Here is a 20,055-nt window from a genome sequence, read left to right as displayed (position 1 = left end):
CCTTTTATAACATTTAAAAAAATTATATCTTCTCAATATAAGAGTGTATTTGGGCTGGGAAGGTGGCTCAGTGGTAGAGTGCTTGCCTTGCATACATGAGACCCTGAGTTCGCTTCCTCAGCACCACATAAGCAGAAAAAAAAAAAGGTCAGAAGTGGCGCAGTGGCTCGAGTGGTAGAGCACTTGCCTTGAGCTGAAGAGCTGAGGGACAGTGCCCAGGCCCAGAGTTCAGGCCCCACAACCTGACCCAAAGCAAAAAAAAAAAAAAAAAAGAGTGTATTTAAGCATACCTGTTATCCCAGCACTCAGGAGACAGGCAGGACTGGACTACTTAGTGAGACTTTGTCTTACCCCTTTCCCCACCCAAAAGAAATGTATCTACTTGGATAAATGTATATAAATGTATAAGTGTATCAAGATTGGATAAATACTTTTAAAATCTTTACCAGGTTAATAAGTGATAAAAGTTTCCTTTTTTTCCTTAGCTATTGGAAAAATAAAAAAATTCTTACAGTTTTTCCTTTTCTATTTTTTTCATAATACATTTTTTTTGTCATAGTGTTTATCTTAGACTGAGATGATGCAATACAGTTTTCACTTACTCTTTGAAACTCATACAGGCTTTTACGTGCAAAGAACAAACTCTTGTAGAAAAGTTGTGCCAATGTGAATAAATAAAGCCCATAATAGAGATTGCTGAGTTATAGGACCTTTAATAAATGATCTGTTGCTAAGTTTAAAAAAATAACAAAGAACAGGAAGTTCTCATCCCTTGAGTTCTCAGCACAACAGAAAATTGTAGCAGTAACCCATTTGAAGAAGGATTTTGTTGTTAGATAAGACCTTGCTTGGACAAGTGGAAGGTAAACCTTTCTCAAAAAAGAAAAGCTCCATATAATTTTTATTCATTGTGTTTTTGAAGTATGGAAAAGAATTAGTAGCAGTGGCTAGTAGCTGTAACTTTTTCCAGTCTGTTAGACTGAGTGTTGGTAAAGAAATTTCTGTAGTATTTACAGAGCTAATTTTATAGTACTCATCCCAATTCAGGAATCAACCCATCTAAATACATAGTATCAAAAGAAAGATGCACACTATGAGCTTTCTTTTCCATTTATCTGATCTAAATTTAAAAAAAATTAAGTTTCCCTTTAAGATAGGCCAAGTCTTAATGTTATTTGATACAGCAAACATTGGATTCTTTTTATTTTTAAATATAATTTTGTTATTATTATTAAGGTATTGTACAGAGGGGTTACCATTTCACAATTCAGGTAATAATGTGTAAATAATTTTTATTCTTGACACAGAGTAATGGGCACAGAAAAGACTAAAAACATTTTGAGTTCTAGTGTTTTTCTTAATTCTACATGATACCTACACTTCACTTTTTTTTTTAATTTAATTTTATTTGTGAACATACTGTACAGAGGGGTTACAATTACATGGGCAGGATAATGCGTACATTTCTTACCAAGCATTGCAGCCTCCTCCTTTGGTTTACCCTTCACATCCCTTCCCAGCCTCCCCCCTCCCCCCCAATCCCAATACACTTCACTTTTTTTTTCTTTTTCTTTTTTTTTTTTTTTTGCCAATCCTGAGGCTTGAACTCACGGCCTGGGCACTGCCCCTGAGTATCTCTTGCTCAAGGCTAGAACTCTCCATTTCAGCAATAGCACAACTTCTGTCTTTTTTTGTGGTAATGAGGAATCGAGCCCAGGGTTTCATGCATGTTAGGCAAGCAGTGTATCACTTGACCACATTCCTAGCCCCTCTCCCCCGCTTTTTTTTGACAGTTCTAGAGCTTGCACCCAGGGCCTGGCACTGTCCCTGGCTGCTTTTGCTGAAGGCTAGTACTCTACCACTTGTCACAGCACCACTTCTGGCTTTTTCTGTTTATGTGGTACTGAGGAATCAAACCCTGGGCTTCATGCATGCTAGACAAGCACTCTACCACTAAGCCACATTCCCAACCCCATATACAGGACATTTTGCTAAGCAAATGCTTTACTACTTGAGTAATTTAAATTTCCATATTTAATGTTAAGATTTTGCTAGAAGATACCATTCATGAAGGGTCTGTTAAGTTTTACTGTGAACTTGTCTTTAGACAGAATAATTATGTGCTAAATTGCAATTAATCAACTAATGACCTTGTTACATTGTTTAGTGACATTCAGCCTTAGGTTTTAGTCAATTATGTGTCTTTTTTTCCAAAATATGTCACCTTTGTCTTTTTTAAAAATATTTTTTCTTTAGGTTCTTAGACCAAGGGTACTTTGTGGCAATAAACAAAATATATTCCTTGAAAATAATTTTGAGTGAATGAAAAATCTAATCTCAAAAGGATATGTACAGGCTAGGAAGGTAGCTCAGTGGTAGAGCGCTTGCCTTGCATGCATGAGGCCCTGGGTTTGATTCCTCAGTACCACATAAGCAAAAAGAAAAAAGCCAGAAGTGGTGCTGTGGCTCAAGTGGTAGAGCACTAGCCTTGAGCTGAAGAGCTGAGGGACAGCGCCCAGGCCCAGAGTTCAAGCCCCACGACCGGACCCCCCCCCCCCAAAAAAAGGGGGGGTAGCACAGAGGAATCATATGATAGTGATAGAATTGAATATATTGAGGGCTGGGAAGATGACTCATTGGTTGAGCGCTTGCCTTGCATGCCTGAGGCCCTGGGTTCGGTTCCTCAGCACCACATAAGCAAAAAGAAAAAAGCCGGAAGCGGTGCTGTGGCTCAAGTGGTAGAACACTAGCCTTGAGCTGAAGAGCTGAGGGACAGCGCCCCAACCCAGAGTTCAGGCCCCACTACCGGACCCAAAAAAAAAAAAAAAAAAGAATTTAATATATTGAGTGCCATGGTTCCACAATTCAATGCCAGCATGGTCTACATAGCAAAAATAAATAACTATTTTCTCTCTCAGTGTCTCTCTAACATATGTGCACACATACACACATGGATTCACATGTGAGGGTGTATAGCTGGTAAAAATCCAAGTAACCTTTGAACCAGTATCAGTTTCCTTATGTTGATATTTTCTTTTTATGCACACTGTTATCATTGGGGAAGATTGGGCAAAGTGCATACAATACCTCCTTATGCATCCTTTCTTGGCATTTGTAATTATTTCAAATAAAGTTTAAAAAAATGCTATTAACAAAGCATGGTAGTGGATACTTGTAATCCTAACACTTGTGAGACTTGAGGCAGGAAGATCTTGGGCTTAAGACCAGCTTAGGACAGTTACATGGTGTGACTTGTTCTCAAAAACCAAAACCATTCAACTAACCAACCAAACAGAAAAATGCCACAACTTTAATGAACATTCCCCAGTAATTAAAAAAAAAGATTACTGTAAAGTTGATGTACAGAATGGTTATAGTTAACACAAGTCAGAAGAGTGCATTTCTTTTTTTTTTTTTGTCGGCATGGGGCTTGAACTCTGAGCTTGGGTGCTGTCTTGTGCTCTTCAGCTCAAGGTGAGCCTCTACCACTTGAGCCACAGCACCACTTCCGGTTTTCTAGTGCTTTATTGGAGATAAGAGTCTCACGGACCTTCCTGCCTGGGCTGGCTTTGAACCGTGATCCTCAGATCTCAGCCTCCTGAGTAGCTAGGATTACAGGCATGAGCCACCGGTGCCCAGCTGAGAGTACATTTCTTTTTGATCAGTGTCACCCCCTTATTTTCTCCCAGTTTTTTCTCTCCCTACTTCCCTTCTTCCTTCCTCCTATAGTTCATTTCCATCATAGTGTTTAGTGAGTATCACTGCTGAAACCTATGGTAATTATAAAAAGTAGTATCTGTTGAGTTGTCCTATTATGAGTTCTACCATCCAGTTATTATAGTAATTTAGACAGGTCCCTCAGAGAAGAGTTCTAAGTACTCATTCATCAGAGGCAACATATTTTCATTTATGACTAGCTACTAATAAAGCCCCTGTTATTTTTAGGAAACCCATGTTTAGTTACATTGAAGCTTCCATGACTAGTGGAATTTTGATGTATATAACCTACATTTTCTTTTCTTTGATGTATTGAATATAAAATTATACCATTTTTTGTTGTTGTTTTGTCTTTTTGGAAACAGGATCTCATGTTTCATCCCCCAGCTAGCCTGAAACTTAAGCCCCTTCTGCCTCCCATCCCAATGTTAGTATTAAAGGCATATACCATCACATCCAGCTAAGAATCTAACATGAAAGAAGACATGATAGACTTTTAAATATTAAACACACATTTCTATTTTAATAGATCCAATTAGAATCATACCTTTTATTGAGCACACTGATAAATATTCTATAAGTTAGAACATGATTTATGTGTTTTTCTGGTAAACAGTTTGGTTTAACAATAATGCTCCAAGAAAAAAAAGCTAATAGCTTCTATTTTTCCATACCTCTTTAGGGTTTTTGAAACAGAGTCTCATTTCGAAACCTAGGCAGACCTCTGAACTAAACTATTTCTATTTTAGCCTCTTCGTTGCTGAGATTATAAATTAATTTTCAATTGTTTAAATATATGCTTTTTTTTGTCAGTCATGGGGCTTAAACTCAGCCTGGGCGCTGTCCCTGAGCTCTTCAGCTCAAGGCTAGTGCTCTACCACTTGAGCCACACCACTACTTCTGGTTTTCTGTGGTTTATTGGAGATAAGAAGCTTACCAACTCTCCTGCCCAGGATGGCTTTGAACAACGATCCTCAGATCTTAGCCTTCTAAGTAGCTAGGATTACAGGCATGAACCACCAGTGTCCGACTAAATAAGCATATAAGTATTTTTAAACTGCGTGTTTTTAAACATGAACAGCCAAATATTAGCTAAGCCTAATTGATCACTTCTTTGACATGTTGAGTGCTTTTTGCATGCTATCTCATTTAGTCCTCAAAACAGCCCAGTACTATTAAATAGGTAAGGATACTGAAACAGGAAAATTCACTACCTGGAATAATACAACTAGTAAGATAAAACAGTTTGAGCTGGGTGCTAGTAGCTCATATCTGTAATCCTAGCTACTCAGGAGACTGAGATCTGAGCATCACAGTTCCAAGTCAGCCCTGGCAGGAAAGTCCTTGAGACTCTCACATCCAATTAATCACCAAAAAGCTGGAAGTGAAGCTGTAGCTCAAATGATAAAGGGCTTACCTTGAGCATGAAAGCATAGGAATAGTGCCCAGGCCCTGAGTTCAAGCCCCAGTACTGGCACCAAAAAAAAAAGTTTGAAACTCAGACTTCTTAACATACAGTGTACCTTTGTACTATACTTCTTTACACAATACAGTGTAGAAACTCTTTAAAGTTAAGAGCTAAGAATATATTGGTAGTTGGGATTGGAGGCATGGCTTTGGTGGTAGACTGCTAGCTAGTGAAAGTTAGGTACTGAGTTGGAGTGACAATCTTGGACCTAAAAAAAAAAAAATATATATATATATATATATATATATATATATGTAGTTATTATTATGTATCTTAGTTTCATTGTATGCATAAGGTATATATACCTGAAGCCCTTTCATCTCTAATTCAGTGCTTTCTTGCCTTATCTGAATTATGGCAAGAGAACCAAGATATATTTCATTTTCACTAATTAAAAAGGCAGGCATATAAAAATATATCAGAAGTAGTTATTACTATTAGTTTTCATGTTTAAAATTGGTATTCTAATGAAAGTGTCATATCACTATGGAGATTTGGGTGAAATAAGTATAATGTATTTGACAATATTCTGATAGTATTGTAACATACTGATTTCTTTTATCTAATTTATATACTAGCTGTACTATTGTATCTGCTGTACACTAGCTTATATTGTAGTTGTAAGTTTAATTATTTGGAACCTCCATAACTGCTTTCTGTGTTAGCTATTCTATACTGTTCATGCTGTATGTGAACTGTCTTTATAGCCCTAGCTGATTATAAAGTCATTGCTCTTCAAATCCCAATTCTTTTGCCTTCTGAATGTGTTACAGTTTGGAAGAGTTGATTTCTCATACGTTTAGTAGTTTTCTCTGCTCAGGATCCTAGAACCTTTTATCCCTTTTCTTATGCTTACCAGCTATGATATTGTTTCTTCCGATATCTGTGTTTTTGTCAGTCCTGGGGCTTGAACTCAGGGCCTGCATGCTGTCCCTGAGCCTCTTTGTTCTTAAGACTAGTACTCTACCACTTCAGCTACAGCACCATTTCTGGCTTTTTCTGAGTAGTTTATTGGAGATAAGAGTCTCACAGGGACTTTCCTGCCCAGGCTGGCTTTGAACTGCAGTCCTCAAATCTCAGCCTCCTGATTAGCTAGGATTACAGGCATAAGTTACCAACACCTGGCAATTGTCTTCCATATCATTTCTCTCTCAAGGACATTGACTGTTGATGCTTTCTACTATACTGAGGACCTAGAATAATGCCTGTCTGGTTTAGAAGGCTTTTTTAGTGCATAGCTTTATGAATGATCATAGCTACAGATAATTCTTTTTTTACTATATATTTTTATTGTAAAGATACTGTACAAAGGTGTGCAGTTACATGAGTAAGGTAATGTATCGAGTGTTGTTACCCCCTCCTTTGTTTTTCCCTTAACATCCTTTCCCTCCCCAACTTCTTCCTCCCCCCAGCTACAGATAATTCTCACTGCTTTTTGCATAAACTCTGCATAAACCAAAATGTCTTTTTGTTGCTGAGATTCAGAACACTTAATATTGAAAAGTGCTGAGATAATGTGCAGTTTTCCCCAGTGTAATGCATGCTCACATTCAATGAATACACAAAGCAATTGACATTCATAGAGGTAGAGTGACATGGACTAAAATCCCATGTTTCCTCAATTTTTTTGTTGTACTACCATTTTATTTTCTCTTGTCTATTGTGATGGAAACACTTTAGGTAACATCTTATTGTTAGTAATATCTCTCAACTTATTGTTAATAATATTCTCTCTGTACTTTTAACTGTAAGTAAGGGATCACTTGCCAACTAGAAAACTGAAAAGCAATTTGTATATTGTTTAAGCAGTGACATTTTCCTGTTCTGTAGACCTCCGTGAGTGAAAGCCTTCAGAGGGAAGCTGCTAAGAAGCAGGCCATGAAACAGGTAAGAGGGACAAGTGAGATAAGTGCATTTAGTTAAGTAAGTACTTGGGCTCATATTTTTAGGTATAAGTGGGGTTTTTTTGTTTTTTGTTTGTTTGTTTGTTTTCTGTCGGTCGTGGGGCCTGAACTCTGGGCCTTGGTGCTGTCCCTCAGCTCTTCACCTCAAGGCTAGCTTTCTACCACTTGAGCCACAGCACCACTCCAGCTTTTTCTGCTTATGTGGTGCTGAGGAATCGAACCCAGGGCCTCATGCATGTGAGGCAAACACTCTACCACTGAGGCACCTTCCCAGCCCAGGTATAAGTTTTTGTATCTAGGTGCTGAGACTTAAAACAGAGGACATATATAATGAATTATATTTTCTGGAAAGGTTTTGTTGGTACTGGAGTTTGAACTCAGCTCTTCACACATGCTATCCAGACACTGTACTTCTTGAACCTTATCTTCATTCCTAAACATTTTCTCTTGCTTTGTGTAGATTATAAATTTCTTCTATAAATTTTAAAGGAAAAAACAAGCTAAAATATGTAGACTTGATCTCAGAAAGTTATACACTGGAAATGGCACTGTAGCTCAAGTGGTAGAGCGCTTGCCTTGAGTTGAAGAGCTGAGGGACAACGCCGAGGCCCAGAGTTCAAGCCCCCACGACCAACAAAAAAAAAAAAAAAAAAAAAGAAAGTTATACACTGGAAGAAGAGACTTAAGATTTGTGAAGAAATAAAAAAGTGATAACATCAAAGAGATAAAAAATTAGACATTACAGTATAAAATGTTTCAAACAAAAGACATTACTGGAGGATAAAATCCTCAGAAATGGCCTTATTTAATATGTTAAAGCTAAAGCTACACACCTGTGGCTCACACTTACTGTAGCTACTCAGGAGCCTGAGATCTGAGGATCACAGTTTGAAGGCAGCTCCTCAGTCCAGGGGAAAATCCAGGCAAGAAAGTCTATGAGACTTTCACCTCCAGTTAACCACCAAAAAGCCAGAAATGGAGCTGTGTTTAAATGATAGAGCACTAGCCTTGAGCACAAAAACTCAAGGACATTACCTGGGCCCTGCGTAGCACGTGCGCAGTTCGAGCGCGCGCTCACACACACACACATACACACACACGCACAGACGTTGGGGCTGAGCTGGCCCTGATACTCTGAGATATTGATGCTCTGAAAAGGAAAAAAAATCAAAACAAAAAGGTCATGATAAAAGCAGAAGATTTTACATGACTAACACCACAAAACAACAACAATAAAACAAAACACTAAAAAGTGTCCCCATTTTGTTTTATTTCATTTTATTTTTACCTGTCCTGGGACTTGAACTCGTGGTATCTTTGAGCTTCTTTTGCTCAAGGATAGTACTCTATCACTTGAACCACAGTGCCACTTCCTGCTTTTTCTGTGATTAATTGGAGGTAGAGACTCTTGGACTTTCCTGCTATGGCAGGCTTTGAACTGCAGTCCTCAGATCTCAGTCTCCTAAGTAACTAGGATTACAGTCATAAGCCACTTCATCAGGCAAAAGTCCCCATGTTAATAGTATGTTGGGAACCATTTTTAATATTTGGAACATTTTAATTTTTTTATTTTTAGTGGTACTAGGGTTTGAACTCAGGGCCTCACATTTACAAAGCATGTACTTTTTTTTTTTTTTAAACCACTGAGCATGTCTGTAGCCTTTATTTTGCTCATTACTTTTGAACACTTCCTGCTAGGGCAAGCCCATCTGTTAAAAGCTTCTTGGTAACCAGAGTAAACACTGTGTCCAGCCCTTTTTTTTTTTTTGCCAGTCTTAGGGCTTGAACTCAGGGCCTGAGCACTGTCCCTAATGCTTCTTTTTGTTCAAGGCTTAGCACTCTACCACTTGAGCCACAGTATAACTTCCAGCTTTTTCTGTTTATGTGGTGCTGAGGAATCAAACCCAGGGCTTTGTGCATGCTAGGCAAGCATTCTACTGCTAAGCCACATTCCTAGTCTCAGCTCTTCATTCTTTTTTTTTTGTGTGTGTGTCCGGTCGTGGGGCCTGAACTCTGGGCCTGGGTGCTGTCCCTCAGCTCTTCAGCTCAAGGCTAGCGCTCTACCACTTGAGCCACAGCGCCACTTCCGGCTTTTTTCTTTTTGCTTATGTGGTGCTGAGGAATCAAACCCAGGGCCTCGAGCATGCAAGGTAAGCACTCTACCACTGAGCCACCTTCCCAGCCTCAGCTCTTCATTCTTGAAAAGGAGGTCTGTCGAATTTTTCTGCTCCAGCTGGCCTTGAACTTTGATCCCAACAATCTTAGTTAATCTCTTAGTAGCAAGGTACAGGCATTAGCCACCAGCATATAACTATTTCCTGTTGTTAAAAACTAAATTTTTTTTTGGAAATCCAAGTTATTAAAGGTGACATAAAGATTAATATATTAAATACAGGCATTTCAAAATGGGGCTAAGTGTTTCTGAGTCATACCTTTTGATATGGATAATTATATACAAATGAAGATACAGTGTTCATAATTAATATTGATTGAATACTTACTCCCTGCTTATTTTAGGTATCTTAAGTTCCTTGAATTACCATAACTTGGAAGGTAGATAAAAAATATTGTCCTCTTTTAATTTAGAAAAATAAGATACAAAAAGATTAAAGGAACTTACCCAAAGTTGAGTGGTAAGCATGTTGCCAGAATTCAAACTTACCTTGGTTGCAAAATTTACATGAATATTTTTTCTAAAATTGGATTTTTTCTTATATATATTTCCAATTTATGAATGTTTCTCTTTAAAAAATAGATTTTTGCTGATGGCTTATTTTTAACACCCTTTTTTTGTTGTTTTGAAGACTAAACTAGAAATACAGAAGGCTCTTGAAGAGGATTCCACGGTATATGAATATGATAGTATATATGATGAAATGCAGAAAAAAAAGGAGGAAAATAATCCCAAATTGCTTTTGGGAAAAGATCGAAAGGTTGGTACCGGATATGTGAAGTTTTTTTTTAATCTCTACTTGCATTTTGTGTCTTTATTTTATTTTGAGATAGAATGATCTTTAGCTAAAGTATGAAAAGTTCCTAGTTCAAGATTATAGATTTGATTTCTAGACCCCAGGAAACCTTGCAATATGTTATCCTAACTGGAATTGGTAAATTATCCAGCAATTTCATAATTTTTGTTACTTTAAAATCTTTAAGAATAATTTTTAAAAATTCCTTGGAAATTCTATGTATCTGCCAAGTTCGTACTGCTTCTGCCCTGATGTTTATTATCCTTTCTCCCCATCACCCTCTCCTTCTCTCCCCCTCATCCTTTTCCCTTCTCCCTCCCTCTCTCTCCTTGTCAGTTGTAAGGCTTGAATTTGGGACTTGGGCACTGTATCTGAGCTCTTTTTACCACTTTTGAGCCACTGCTCTACTTCCAGTTTTCTGGAAGTCTCATGTACTTTCCTGCCCAGGATGCCTTTGAACTGTAGTCCTCAGATCTCAGCCTCCTGAGTAGCTAGGATTACAGGCATGAGCCATAAGTGCTTGGCCTTTCTTTTTCTTTCTAGCTGCTAACTTATACATCTGCCTGTGCCTATCATAGTCATACTTAAAATTTGTTTTTAAAAAATCTATGAAATGTAAAAAGCTAAGAGGAACTTTTCTCATTCGTTTGTTGAATTAATAGTACCGAGTAGAACAGGAAAATATTCAGCTTATGATTTTTTTTTTTTAAAAGTTGCAGGGTGCAGGTGGCTCATGCCTATAATCCTAGCTACTCAGGAGGCTGAGATCTAAGGATCATGGTTCAAAGCCAGCCCGTGTAGGAAAGTTCGTGAGACTCTTATCTCCAGAAAACAGGAAGTGGTGCTTGGGCCCAAGTGGTAGAGCTGCTAGCCTTGAGCTGAAGAGCAGAGGGACAACACCAAGGCCCAGAGTTCAAGCCCCACGACTGGCAAAAAAAAAAGTAAAAGAATGCTATAAGTTCCTATTGCTGATATCCTTAAATTTTTATTGAAAACAATTTATTTTGTCTATTTCCTGAGTTTTTATGTGTGTTGCTGTAGATTAAACCCAAGGCTTTATGCATGATAGGCAAATGCTGTACCATTAAGATAACGTCCCATAGGGCTAGGAAAGTGGCTCAGTGGTAGAGTACTTGCCTTGGATGCATGAGACCCTGGATTCGATTCCTTAGCACCACATAAGAAAAAGCCAGAAGTGGCCCTGTGGCTCAAGTGGTAGAGTGCCAGCCTTGAGCTAAAGAGCTGAGGGACAGTGCCCAGGCCCAGAGTTCAGGCCCCATGACCGACAAAAAAAAAAAAAATACATCCCATCCCTTTTTTTTTGAGACAGGATCTTACTGTGTAGCCCAGGCTGGCACTGAATTCTTGATCCTCCTGTCACTGCCAAGTGCTAAGATAGCAGTTGTAGGCCACTATACCTGACAATTTCAATATTAATCTTGCTGCAAATACATATTAAGTTTTGAAGAGGATAATCCTAATTGAACTAGCTATTTTGATTTTAATCCATGATAAAAATTATAATAATAGTTATTTTCTTAGTTTTCTTTCTTTTTTTTTGGCCAGTCATGGGGCCTGAACTCTGGGCCTGGGCACTGTCCCTCACCTCTTCAGCTCAAGGCTAGTGCTCTACCACTGGAGCCATAGCGCCACTTCTGGGTTTTTCTGCTAATGTGGTGCTGAGGAATCAAACCCAGGGCCTCATGCATGCAAGGCAAGCAGTCTACCACTGAGCCACCTTCCCAGCCTTTCTTATGGTTTTCTAAATTATTTTTTTCTTAGCCCAAGTATATTCACAACTTACTAAAAGCAGTTGAGATCAGAAAAAAGGAACAGGAAAAAAGAATGGAAAAGAAAATACAGAGAGAACGAGAAATGGAAAAAGGAGAATTTGATGATAAAGAGTCATTTGTGACATCTGCATATAAAAAAAAACTGCAAGAGAGAGCTGAAGAAGAAGAAAGAGAAAAGAGGGCTGCTGCACTTGAAGGTAAAAATAAAACAGGGAAAAGCAGAGGAAGTTAGCAGAATATGCCCTATGGATACCTGCTTTATCAGTGAACTTTTGGATTATAATGTCATCATAATATATATATATGAAAGCAAAATATTATATACTAATATAAAGAGGTTATTGATAGATTAACTAAAAATGCAGTTGAGTTCTTCAGTAGCTGTTACTTATAGTTGATTTTTTTTTTCTTTTCTTTTTTTTTGGTCAGTTGTAGGGCTTGAACTCTGGGCTTGGGTACTGTCCCTGCACTCTTCAGCTCAAGGCAAGAGCTCTACCGCTTGAGCCACAGTGCCACTTCCGGTTTTCTAGTGGTTTATTGGAGATAAGAGTCTCATGGACTTTCCTGTCCAGGCTGACTTTGAACAGTGATCCTCAGATCTCAGCCTCCTGAGTAGCTAGGATTACAGGCATGAGCCTGGCTCTTTTTTTCTTTTCGTTTGTTGGTCGTGGGGCTTAAACTTTGGGCCTGGGCACTGTCCCTGCACTCATCGGCTCAAGGCTAGTGCTCTACCACTTGAGCCACAGCACCACTTCCAGTTTTCTGCTGGTTTATTGGAGATAAGAGTCTCACAGACTTTCCTGCTCTGGCTGGCTTTGAACCTGGATCCTCAGATCTCAGTTTCCTGAGGAGGTAGGATTACAGGCGTGAGCCACCTAGCCCAGCTGTAGTTGATTTTTTTTAACTTATTCTCATTACTATAAGTCACTTTCTTAGATCATGATTCCAAATGTAAAATTATTTTTCTTGTGTGTTTGCTGGTCCTGGGGCTTGAACTTGGGGCTGTCCCTGAACTTCTTTTTCTTCTTTTGCTCAAGACTAACACTCTACCACTTGAGCCACAGCTCAACTTCCAGATTTTTTTTGAGTAGTTAATTGGCTGGCTTTGAACTGTGATCCTCAGATCTCAGCCTCCTGAGTAGCTAGGATTAAAGGTTTGAGCCACTTGTGCCCATCATAAAACCATTTATTACAAAGTATAACAGTTAAATTTGTTAGAAACCATATAAATGTAACTTTTTAAACCTTTGTTTTATAAGTTGAGAAAATCTAGAGTTATACCATTCAGGGAGAATTATTGAAAAAGAGCATAGTATGCGGGGATTAAAAGAATATCTTAGGTCTTTCTACTCATGGCCATTTCTTTTAGATCCAAGTGGAATAGGTGCTTATAAATAATTAGTTGGCAAGTGCTCTTCAACTGTTTAATTTCAAATGAAAGAAAAAAACAAGCCGAGTGCCAGTGGCTTATACTTTAATCCTAGCTACTCAGGAGGCTGAGATCTGAGGATCACGGGTCAAAGCCAGCCTGGGCAGGAAAGTCTCTTATCTTCAATAAACCACCAGCAAACTGGAAGTGGCATTGTGACTCAAGTTGTAGAGCGCTAGCCTTGAGCTGAAGAGCTGAGGGACAGCGCCCAGGCCCAGAGTTCAAGCCCCTTTACCGACAAAAAAAAAAATCTGATTCTATCTAGCTTGAGGTCTGCCAAACAAGTGTGGAGTCCTGAGTTCAAACTACTATACCACATAAAGGAAAGAGAAAGATTCTGTCTAAGCATCTACTATGTTCATCTAAAGTATCGGGTAGCAAATATTAACCAGATATAATATTTTTGGCTTTTTGTATTCTGATCTCTGATGCAGCTAATCAACTGTCTTGTTTGAACAAAAGTTGATGAACAGTACAGAAACAAATAAACAGGTAAACCGAGCGCTGGTGGCTCACGCCTATAATCCTAGCTACTCAGGAGACTGAGATCTGAGGATCACTGTTCAAAGCCAGCCCGGGCAGGAAACTCCGTGAGACTCTTATCTCCAATAAACCACTAGAAAACTGGAAGTGGCGCTGTGGCTCAAGCAGTAGAGCACTCGCCTTGAGCTGAAAGAGCACAAGGACAGCGCCCAGGCCCAGAGTTCAAGCCCCACGACTGACCTAAAAAAAAGAAAAAGAAAAAGAAACAAATAAGCAGGTAGCAGGCCCGATTTGGCTTGTAGCCAAAAACTATATTCTGCCTTGTTGAATACTATATCTCTCTCACTTGGCTTTCCCCCTCTCTAGCATGTCTGGATGTAACGAAGCAGAAAGATCTCAGTGGATTTTACAGGCATCTGTTAAATCAAGCAGTTGGTGAAGAGGAAGTACCTAAATGCAGCTTTCGTGAAGCCAGGTGAGAAACAGAAGATGGAGAAGAAATGTACTCTATCTTTGATTGTGAATTTATGGGGTCATGTTAGCCCTCTGAAAGTTAAAGGGTACGGCACTATATGTGGTATTGTTAGCTAGTGTAACCTGATTGAATAAATGTCTACAAATTTGTATTTTGTGCATGTGTGCATGCTTATGTGTACAGTATTAAGGCTTGAACTTAGGGCGTGGTCTCTGTTCCTTAGCTTTTGCTCAAGGCTGGTACCCACCACTTGAACCACCCTCACTTTTGGCTTTTTTGTGTGGTAAATTAGAGAATGTCTCACTGGCTTTTCTGCCCAGGCCAGCTTTGAATCCCAATCCTCAGATCTCAGACTCCTGAGATGGAAGATAGTTACATGTGTGATCCACCAGGACCCAGCTCAAATTTGTACTTGCTAAATTTAAAAATCTGAAAATTTTGCTCATTATTTTTATTCTGGAGTTCAAAAGAATTAGTTTAGTTCTAAACACTTCATATGATTAAGTTTAGACTTGTATAAAAATTTGTGAATACCTAGTTTATAAGTGTTATAAATGACTTGAAAGAAGCTGAGTGCTGATGGCTTACATCTATAATCCTAGCTACTCAGGAAGCTGAGATCTGGAGGATTAACATTTTAAGCTAACCTAGAGCAGAAAAGTTTTCTAGTCTGGAAGCATGGCTCAAGTGGTAGAGCACCAGCCTATCAAGCTCAAGGTCTTGAGTGCAAACCCCAGTACTGCCAAAACAAAACAAATAAATGACCTGAGAGGAGAAGCAAACCAAATTGTTGTTACTTGGCTTTTTCACTCAAGGCTGGTGCTCCATCACTTGAGCTGCACTTCCACTTCAGCTTTTTACTAGAGGTACGTCTTTCAGCTTTGTCTGCCAAGGCTGATTTTGAACCATGATCCTCAGATCAGTCTCCTGAGTAGCAAACCATTATAGGCATGAGCCACGAGTGCCCAACAATGTTCTGATTTTTTTTTGGGGGGGGGGGGGGGTTGTGGGGCTTGAACTCTGAACTTGGGCACTGTCCCTGAACTCTTCAGCTCAAGGCGAGCACTCTACCACTTAAGCCACAGCACCACTTCCGGTTTTCTAGTGGTTTATTGGAGATAAGAGTCTCACGAACTTTCCTACCAGGCTGGCTTTAAACTGTAATCTTTAGATATCAGTCTCCTGAGTAGCTAGGATTACAGGCATGTGCCACCAGTGCCCAGCTCCTGATTATTTTTTAGATAGGGTCTTGATTTTTATCCAGGCTGGCCTAAGATCTATGTATGCTTCCCACCATAGCTGAGATGACAGGCATGTACCATCATGCCCAGCTTCTTCTGTTGAGATGTATGTAGTTCATAGTCAGGACTTGAATATGCTAATTGAGTTCTCTGTCACTCAGCTACATTCCTAGCTCCTAAATTTTCCCTATTACCTTCAAGTATAACTTAAATATTATCACCTTACAAATACTATAATATCCCATAATTTTATTTTAAAATCTTCCCATTCTTACTCTTATTAGTTATCTTTAAGCCATTGTATAAAAGAATTGCAACTCAATTCTTTGGGGGTTTTTTTGTTTGTTTGTTTTGTCCATTGTGGGGCCTGAACTCTGGGCCTGAACACTTCGGCTCTCTAGCTAGCACTCTACTACTTGAGCCACGGCACCACTTCTGGCCTTTTCTGCTTATGTGGTGCTGAGGAATCGAACCCAGGGCCTCATGCATGCTAGGCAAGCACTCTACCACTGAGCCACCTTTCTAGCCTCCAATTCTTTGTTTTCCAGAGCAGCAATGTTCAATAGAAATGGTTATATCTATATCTGGGTCTCCCATATGGCAATCATTAGCCAGATATGTGGCTACTGTGATTATATACTCTGATTAGCCTCTGATATTTGATCTGATATTTTATGGAGGCTGGGTTTCATTTGTGAAAATAAACTGCTTTCCATTTATAGACTATCTGGTCACATATGTTGAACTATATGACAATGAAGATTTTTTTTTTTTGGTCGGTCATAGGGCTTAAACTCTGGGCCTGGGCCCTGTCCCTCAGCTCTTCATCTCAAGGCTACCACTTGAGCCACAGGGGGACTTTCAGTTTTTTGGTGTTTTGGAGATAAGAGTTTCACGGACTTTCCTGCCTGGTCTGGCTTAGAACTGCGATCCTCAGATCTCAGCCTCCTTAGTAGTTAGGATAACAAGTGTGCACCACTGGTGCCCAGTGACAATGAACATGTTATACGGACCCTTCCTTAAGACTAGCAGTCTAATAGAAGCTGTTTTATGTTTTCCACCTGTACAAATATTAAAAATATTCTGAATTTTTTGAGAATAGTGATTTACAAAGTGAATAGAAATAAGCACTTTTCTTAAATTTGAGTGATCAGATAATATATGAGTAAGTTAATTGAATAAATTATTGAAAATTGCATAATTTATTTCTATAATAACAATAATAATTTCTACAATACATAATTCTTTTCAAGGTCTGAAATAAAAGAAGAGAAAGCCAGGGGTTACTCTGATGAAGTAAATTCAGAGAACAGAATACCACAACAAAACTGCATTCTCCAAACTGGTGTGAAGGATGAGGAAAACCCAGATGCTGACAGTGATTTTGATAGTAAAAGCAGTGAGGAGGATGAAATGGAGGAAAATAAAGTGAACTACAGAAAGGAAAAGGTCACAGAGACCTCCAAGAATTACTCCAAGCATCATAGGAATCAAACCCATTCACACTCATCTAGTGAAGAAAGAGGGCATGGTGCCAAACACCACACCACAAGTTCCAAATCAAGAGGGCATGAGAAAAGTGGAGATCAGCACCCAGTCAGACAATGCAGAGACCAGGAGAACCATTGCAGTGACCAAGACCACCGAAAAGAAAAGGATTCTTATAGGCACCGAGATACCAACCATAGAGATTCCCACTGGAAGAGGCAGGAGCATGAAGATAAACTGAGGAGAAGAGACCATAGAGAGAAAAGTGACAGAGAATGGCAAAGGGAGAAATGCTCAAGAGAACAAGAAAGAGATAGACAACGAAATGATCATGAGAGACACAGTGAGAAGGGAGAGAAGGAAGAGAAAGCTAAAAAAAAGGAAGATGGCATAAAAGGAAAGAAAGAAAGATATGAACAAATTGACAAATACAGAGATAGGGAAAAACGAGAAGTAAATGAATCTTCAGAAAGAAATCGAGATAGAAAGGAAAGTAGCCCAACTGTTAGGGCAAAAGATGAATTTCTTGACCAGCAAAAATCAAACAAAATGAAAGATAGGGAAAAGGATGAAGAAAGAAACCAAGAGAAACCCATCTCTAGTTCGGAGATGTCACTGGGAACTAAACACAGATTAACAGAGGAAAGGCAAGAAAAGGATAAGGAAGAAGAAACACTAAAGGCTGTGAGCAAGTTTGCCAAGCGGAATAATGAAGAAACGCTAATGTCAGCTAGAGACAGGTACTTGGCCAGGCAGATGGCACGGATTAATGCAAAGACTTACATTGAGAAAGAAGAGGATTAATAGCTACCACAGTTGAAAGATTTGTGGAAGCACAGAACATTGTTGCTCCTGGAATTGACTTTGTAAAAACTATGAAGGAGTATATGAACAGTACTTGGGAAGAAATTCATGTTTTTATTCAGTCCTAAATCAAAAGTCAGTCCTTTTATCTTGAGTATTTCTGTATATATTTCTATGTCAATAATACATTGTTAGTTGTATCAAAAAATCGTAAGTGTGTACTAAATCTGCAGGTACATGGGAAAATTGGCTCTACTTCAACTAACAAAAATAAACTACTTTTCTAATGATACAGCATTTGAGTTTTTTGTTTTGGAGTTTGGGGTTTGTTTGGGTTTTTTTTGTAATTATAGAGGTGATGTACAGAGGGGTTACAATTGTATAAGTCAGGTAATGAGTACATTTTACAGGAGGACAGTGTCACCCCTTCCCTCCCAGTTTTTCTCACCTGTTTCCATCTACAAGTTGTATAGCTCACTTTCAACATACTGTCTAGTGAGTACCACTTTTGAGGTGGTTGTTTTTGAGATGGAGTCTCTCTCCATATTGTCTAGTGAGTACCACTGTTGAGGTGGTTGTTTTTGAGATGGAGTCTCTCTCCAGACAGGTCTGGAGACAAGTGATCTTTCCTCTAAGCCTCCTCAGTACTAGAAAGAACTACACTGAGTGCCACCAGGCCTGGTTTGTAATTTTGCTCTTATTAACAGTTGTTTTGGGGTTTTTTTTATATAAATATTATTTCAAATAAAAATAAGTGATTTAAAAAGTCTTACCTTATGTTCTGAAGTTTGTATTAGGATGTAAAATGTGGATTGTGTAAAATATGGATCTGTTTAAAGAACATTTTAGGCCACACAATACTGAACTTATATGAAAATAAAAATATTGATATGTTTGCCCATTTAACTCATGTTTTTATTTTAAAAGTAATTTGGGGGCTCAGGTGGGTCATGGTTCAGTACCAGAATACTATCAGTACTAAAGTAATTGCACTCATTTATGACACAGTTCCTCTCTGTTTGTGATTCTTGGCAAGTTAGTAACTGGCTATCTTAAATCTATTAGCTAAGGACAAAAAGATAAGTATTAATGTCAATGAAGCTAGATTAAAATATAGGTTGCTATTTCTGAATTTGTCATGTGTTATATGTGCGTTTGTGCTAGTACCGAGGCTTATGCTCAGAGACTTGCATTCTTTGGCTTTTTCACTCAGGGCTAATACTTTACAACTTGAGCCACAGCACCACTTTGGGCATTTTGCTGATAATTGGAGATAAGAATCTCTCAGACTTGACTGCCTAGACTGGCTTCAAACTGATTCTCAGATGTCAGCCTCCAGAGTTGTGAATATGTCGTATTTTATTTTATGTACTCTAGAAAAGACAATGCAGCTTATTACAAATTCCATTTGTATATGTGAATAAAAAAATTTTTGCACCCATTGGGAATTATACTCTTTAAACTTATTCCACAGTAAAGGATGAATATTAAGAGAAAGTTCTCTAAAGTTCTATCCATTAAGAAAACACTTTTTTTTTTTTTGGTCGGTCGTGGGGTTTGAACTCTGGGCCTGAGCGCTGTCCCTCAGCTCTTCAGCTCAAGGCTAGCACTCTACCACTTGAGCTACAGTACTACTTCCAGTTGTCTGGTGGTTTATTGGCGATAAGAGCCTCGAGATCCTCAGACCTCGGCCTCCTGAGTAGCTAGGATTACAGGCTTGGGCCACTGGTGTCCGGCAAGAAAACACTTCTTATGCTGGGTGTCAGTGGCCCATGCCTATAATCTTAGCTCCTCAGGAGGCTGAGATCTGAGGATCACAGGTTGAAGCCAGCCTGAGCAGGAAAGTCCTTGAGACCCTTACCTCCAATTAACCACCAAAAAACTGGAAGTGGTGCTGTGGCTCAAAGTAGTAGAGCATTAGCCTTGTGCAGAAGCTCAGGGACAGCACCCAGGCTCTGAGTTCAAGCCCACGACAGGGAAAGCTTCCAAGCAAGTCCCGTGACAAAAGAAAAAACAAAAACATATCTCTAATGACCCTTTGTCATGAAGAGTTACTACTTTTTTTGTTTGTTTGTTTTTTGGGGGGTCCTGGGGCTTAAGCTCTGGACCTAGGCACTTGTCCCTTTCTTTTGCTCAAGGCGAGTGCTCTACCATTAGAGGCACAGTACCACTTCTGACTCACTCTTTCTTTCTTTCTTTCTTTCTTTCTTTCTTTCTTTCTTTCTTTCTTTCTTTCTTTCTTTCTTTCTTTCTTTCTTTCTTTCTTTCTTTCTTTTTGAGAAGA

At 38.9% G+C, this 20,055-nt stretch overlaps 1 protein-coding gene across 1 annotated transcript in view; it reads left to right on the top strand.

Moving 5' to 3' along the window:
• The window catches only part of Nsrp1 (nuclear speckle splicing regulatory protein 1), a 42,293-nt gene extending 24,230 nt beyond the window's left edge, over positions 1-18,063 (top strand). Inside the window, exons 3-7 of the mRNA XM_042693787.1 lie at positions 7,016-7,072; positions 9,894-10,022; positions 11,841-12,048; positions 14,130-14,238; positions 16,733-18,063. Coding sequence (XP_042549721.1) covers positions 7,016-7,072; positions 9,894-10,022; positions 11,841-12,048; positions 14,130-14,238; positions 16,733-17,771 — 1,542 coding nt within the window. The 3' untranslated portion in view covers positions 17,772-18,063. The remainder of the gene's footprint in view (positions 1-7,015; positions 7,073-9,893; positions 10,023-11,840; positions 12,049-14,129; positions 14,239-16,732) is intronic.
• Positions 18,064-20,055: the final 1,992 nt, after the last annotated feature.

Source organism: Dipodomys spectabilis, unplaced genomic scaffold (genome assembly GCF_019054845.1).
Source record: "Dipodomys spectabilis isolate Male_0828 unplaced genomic scaffold, ASM1905484v1 ptg000004l, whole genome shotgun sequence".
NCBI classification, from domain to species: Eukaryota; Metazoa; Chordata; class Mammalia; order Rodentia; family Heteromyidae; genus Dipodomys; species Dipodomys spectabilis.
Note: the sequence above shows the minus strand (reverse complement) of the source record. Positions and strands in the feature narration are given on the sequence as shown.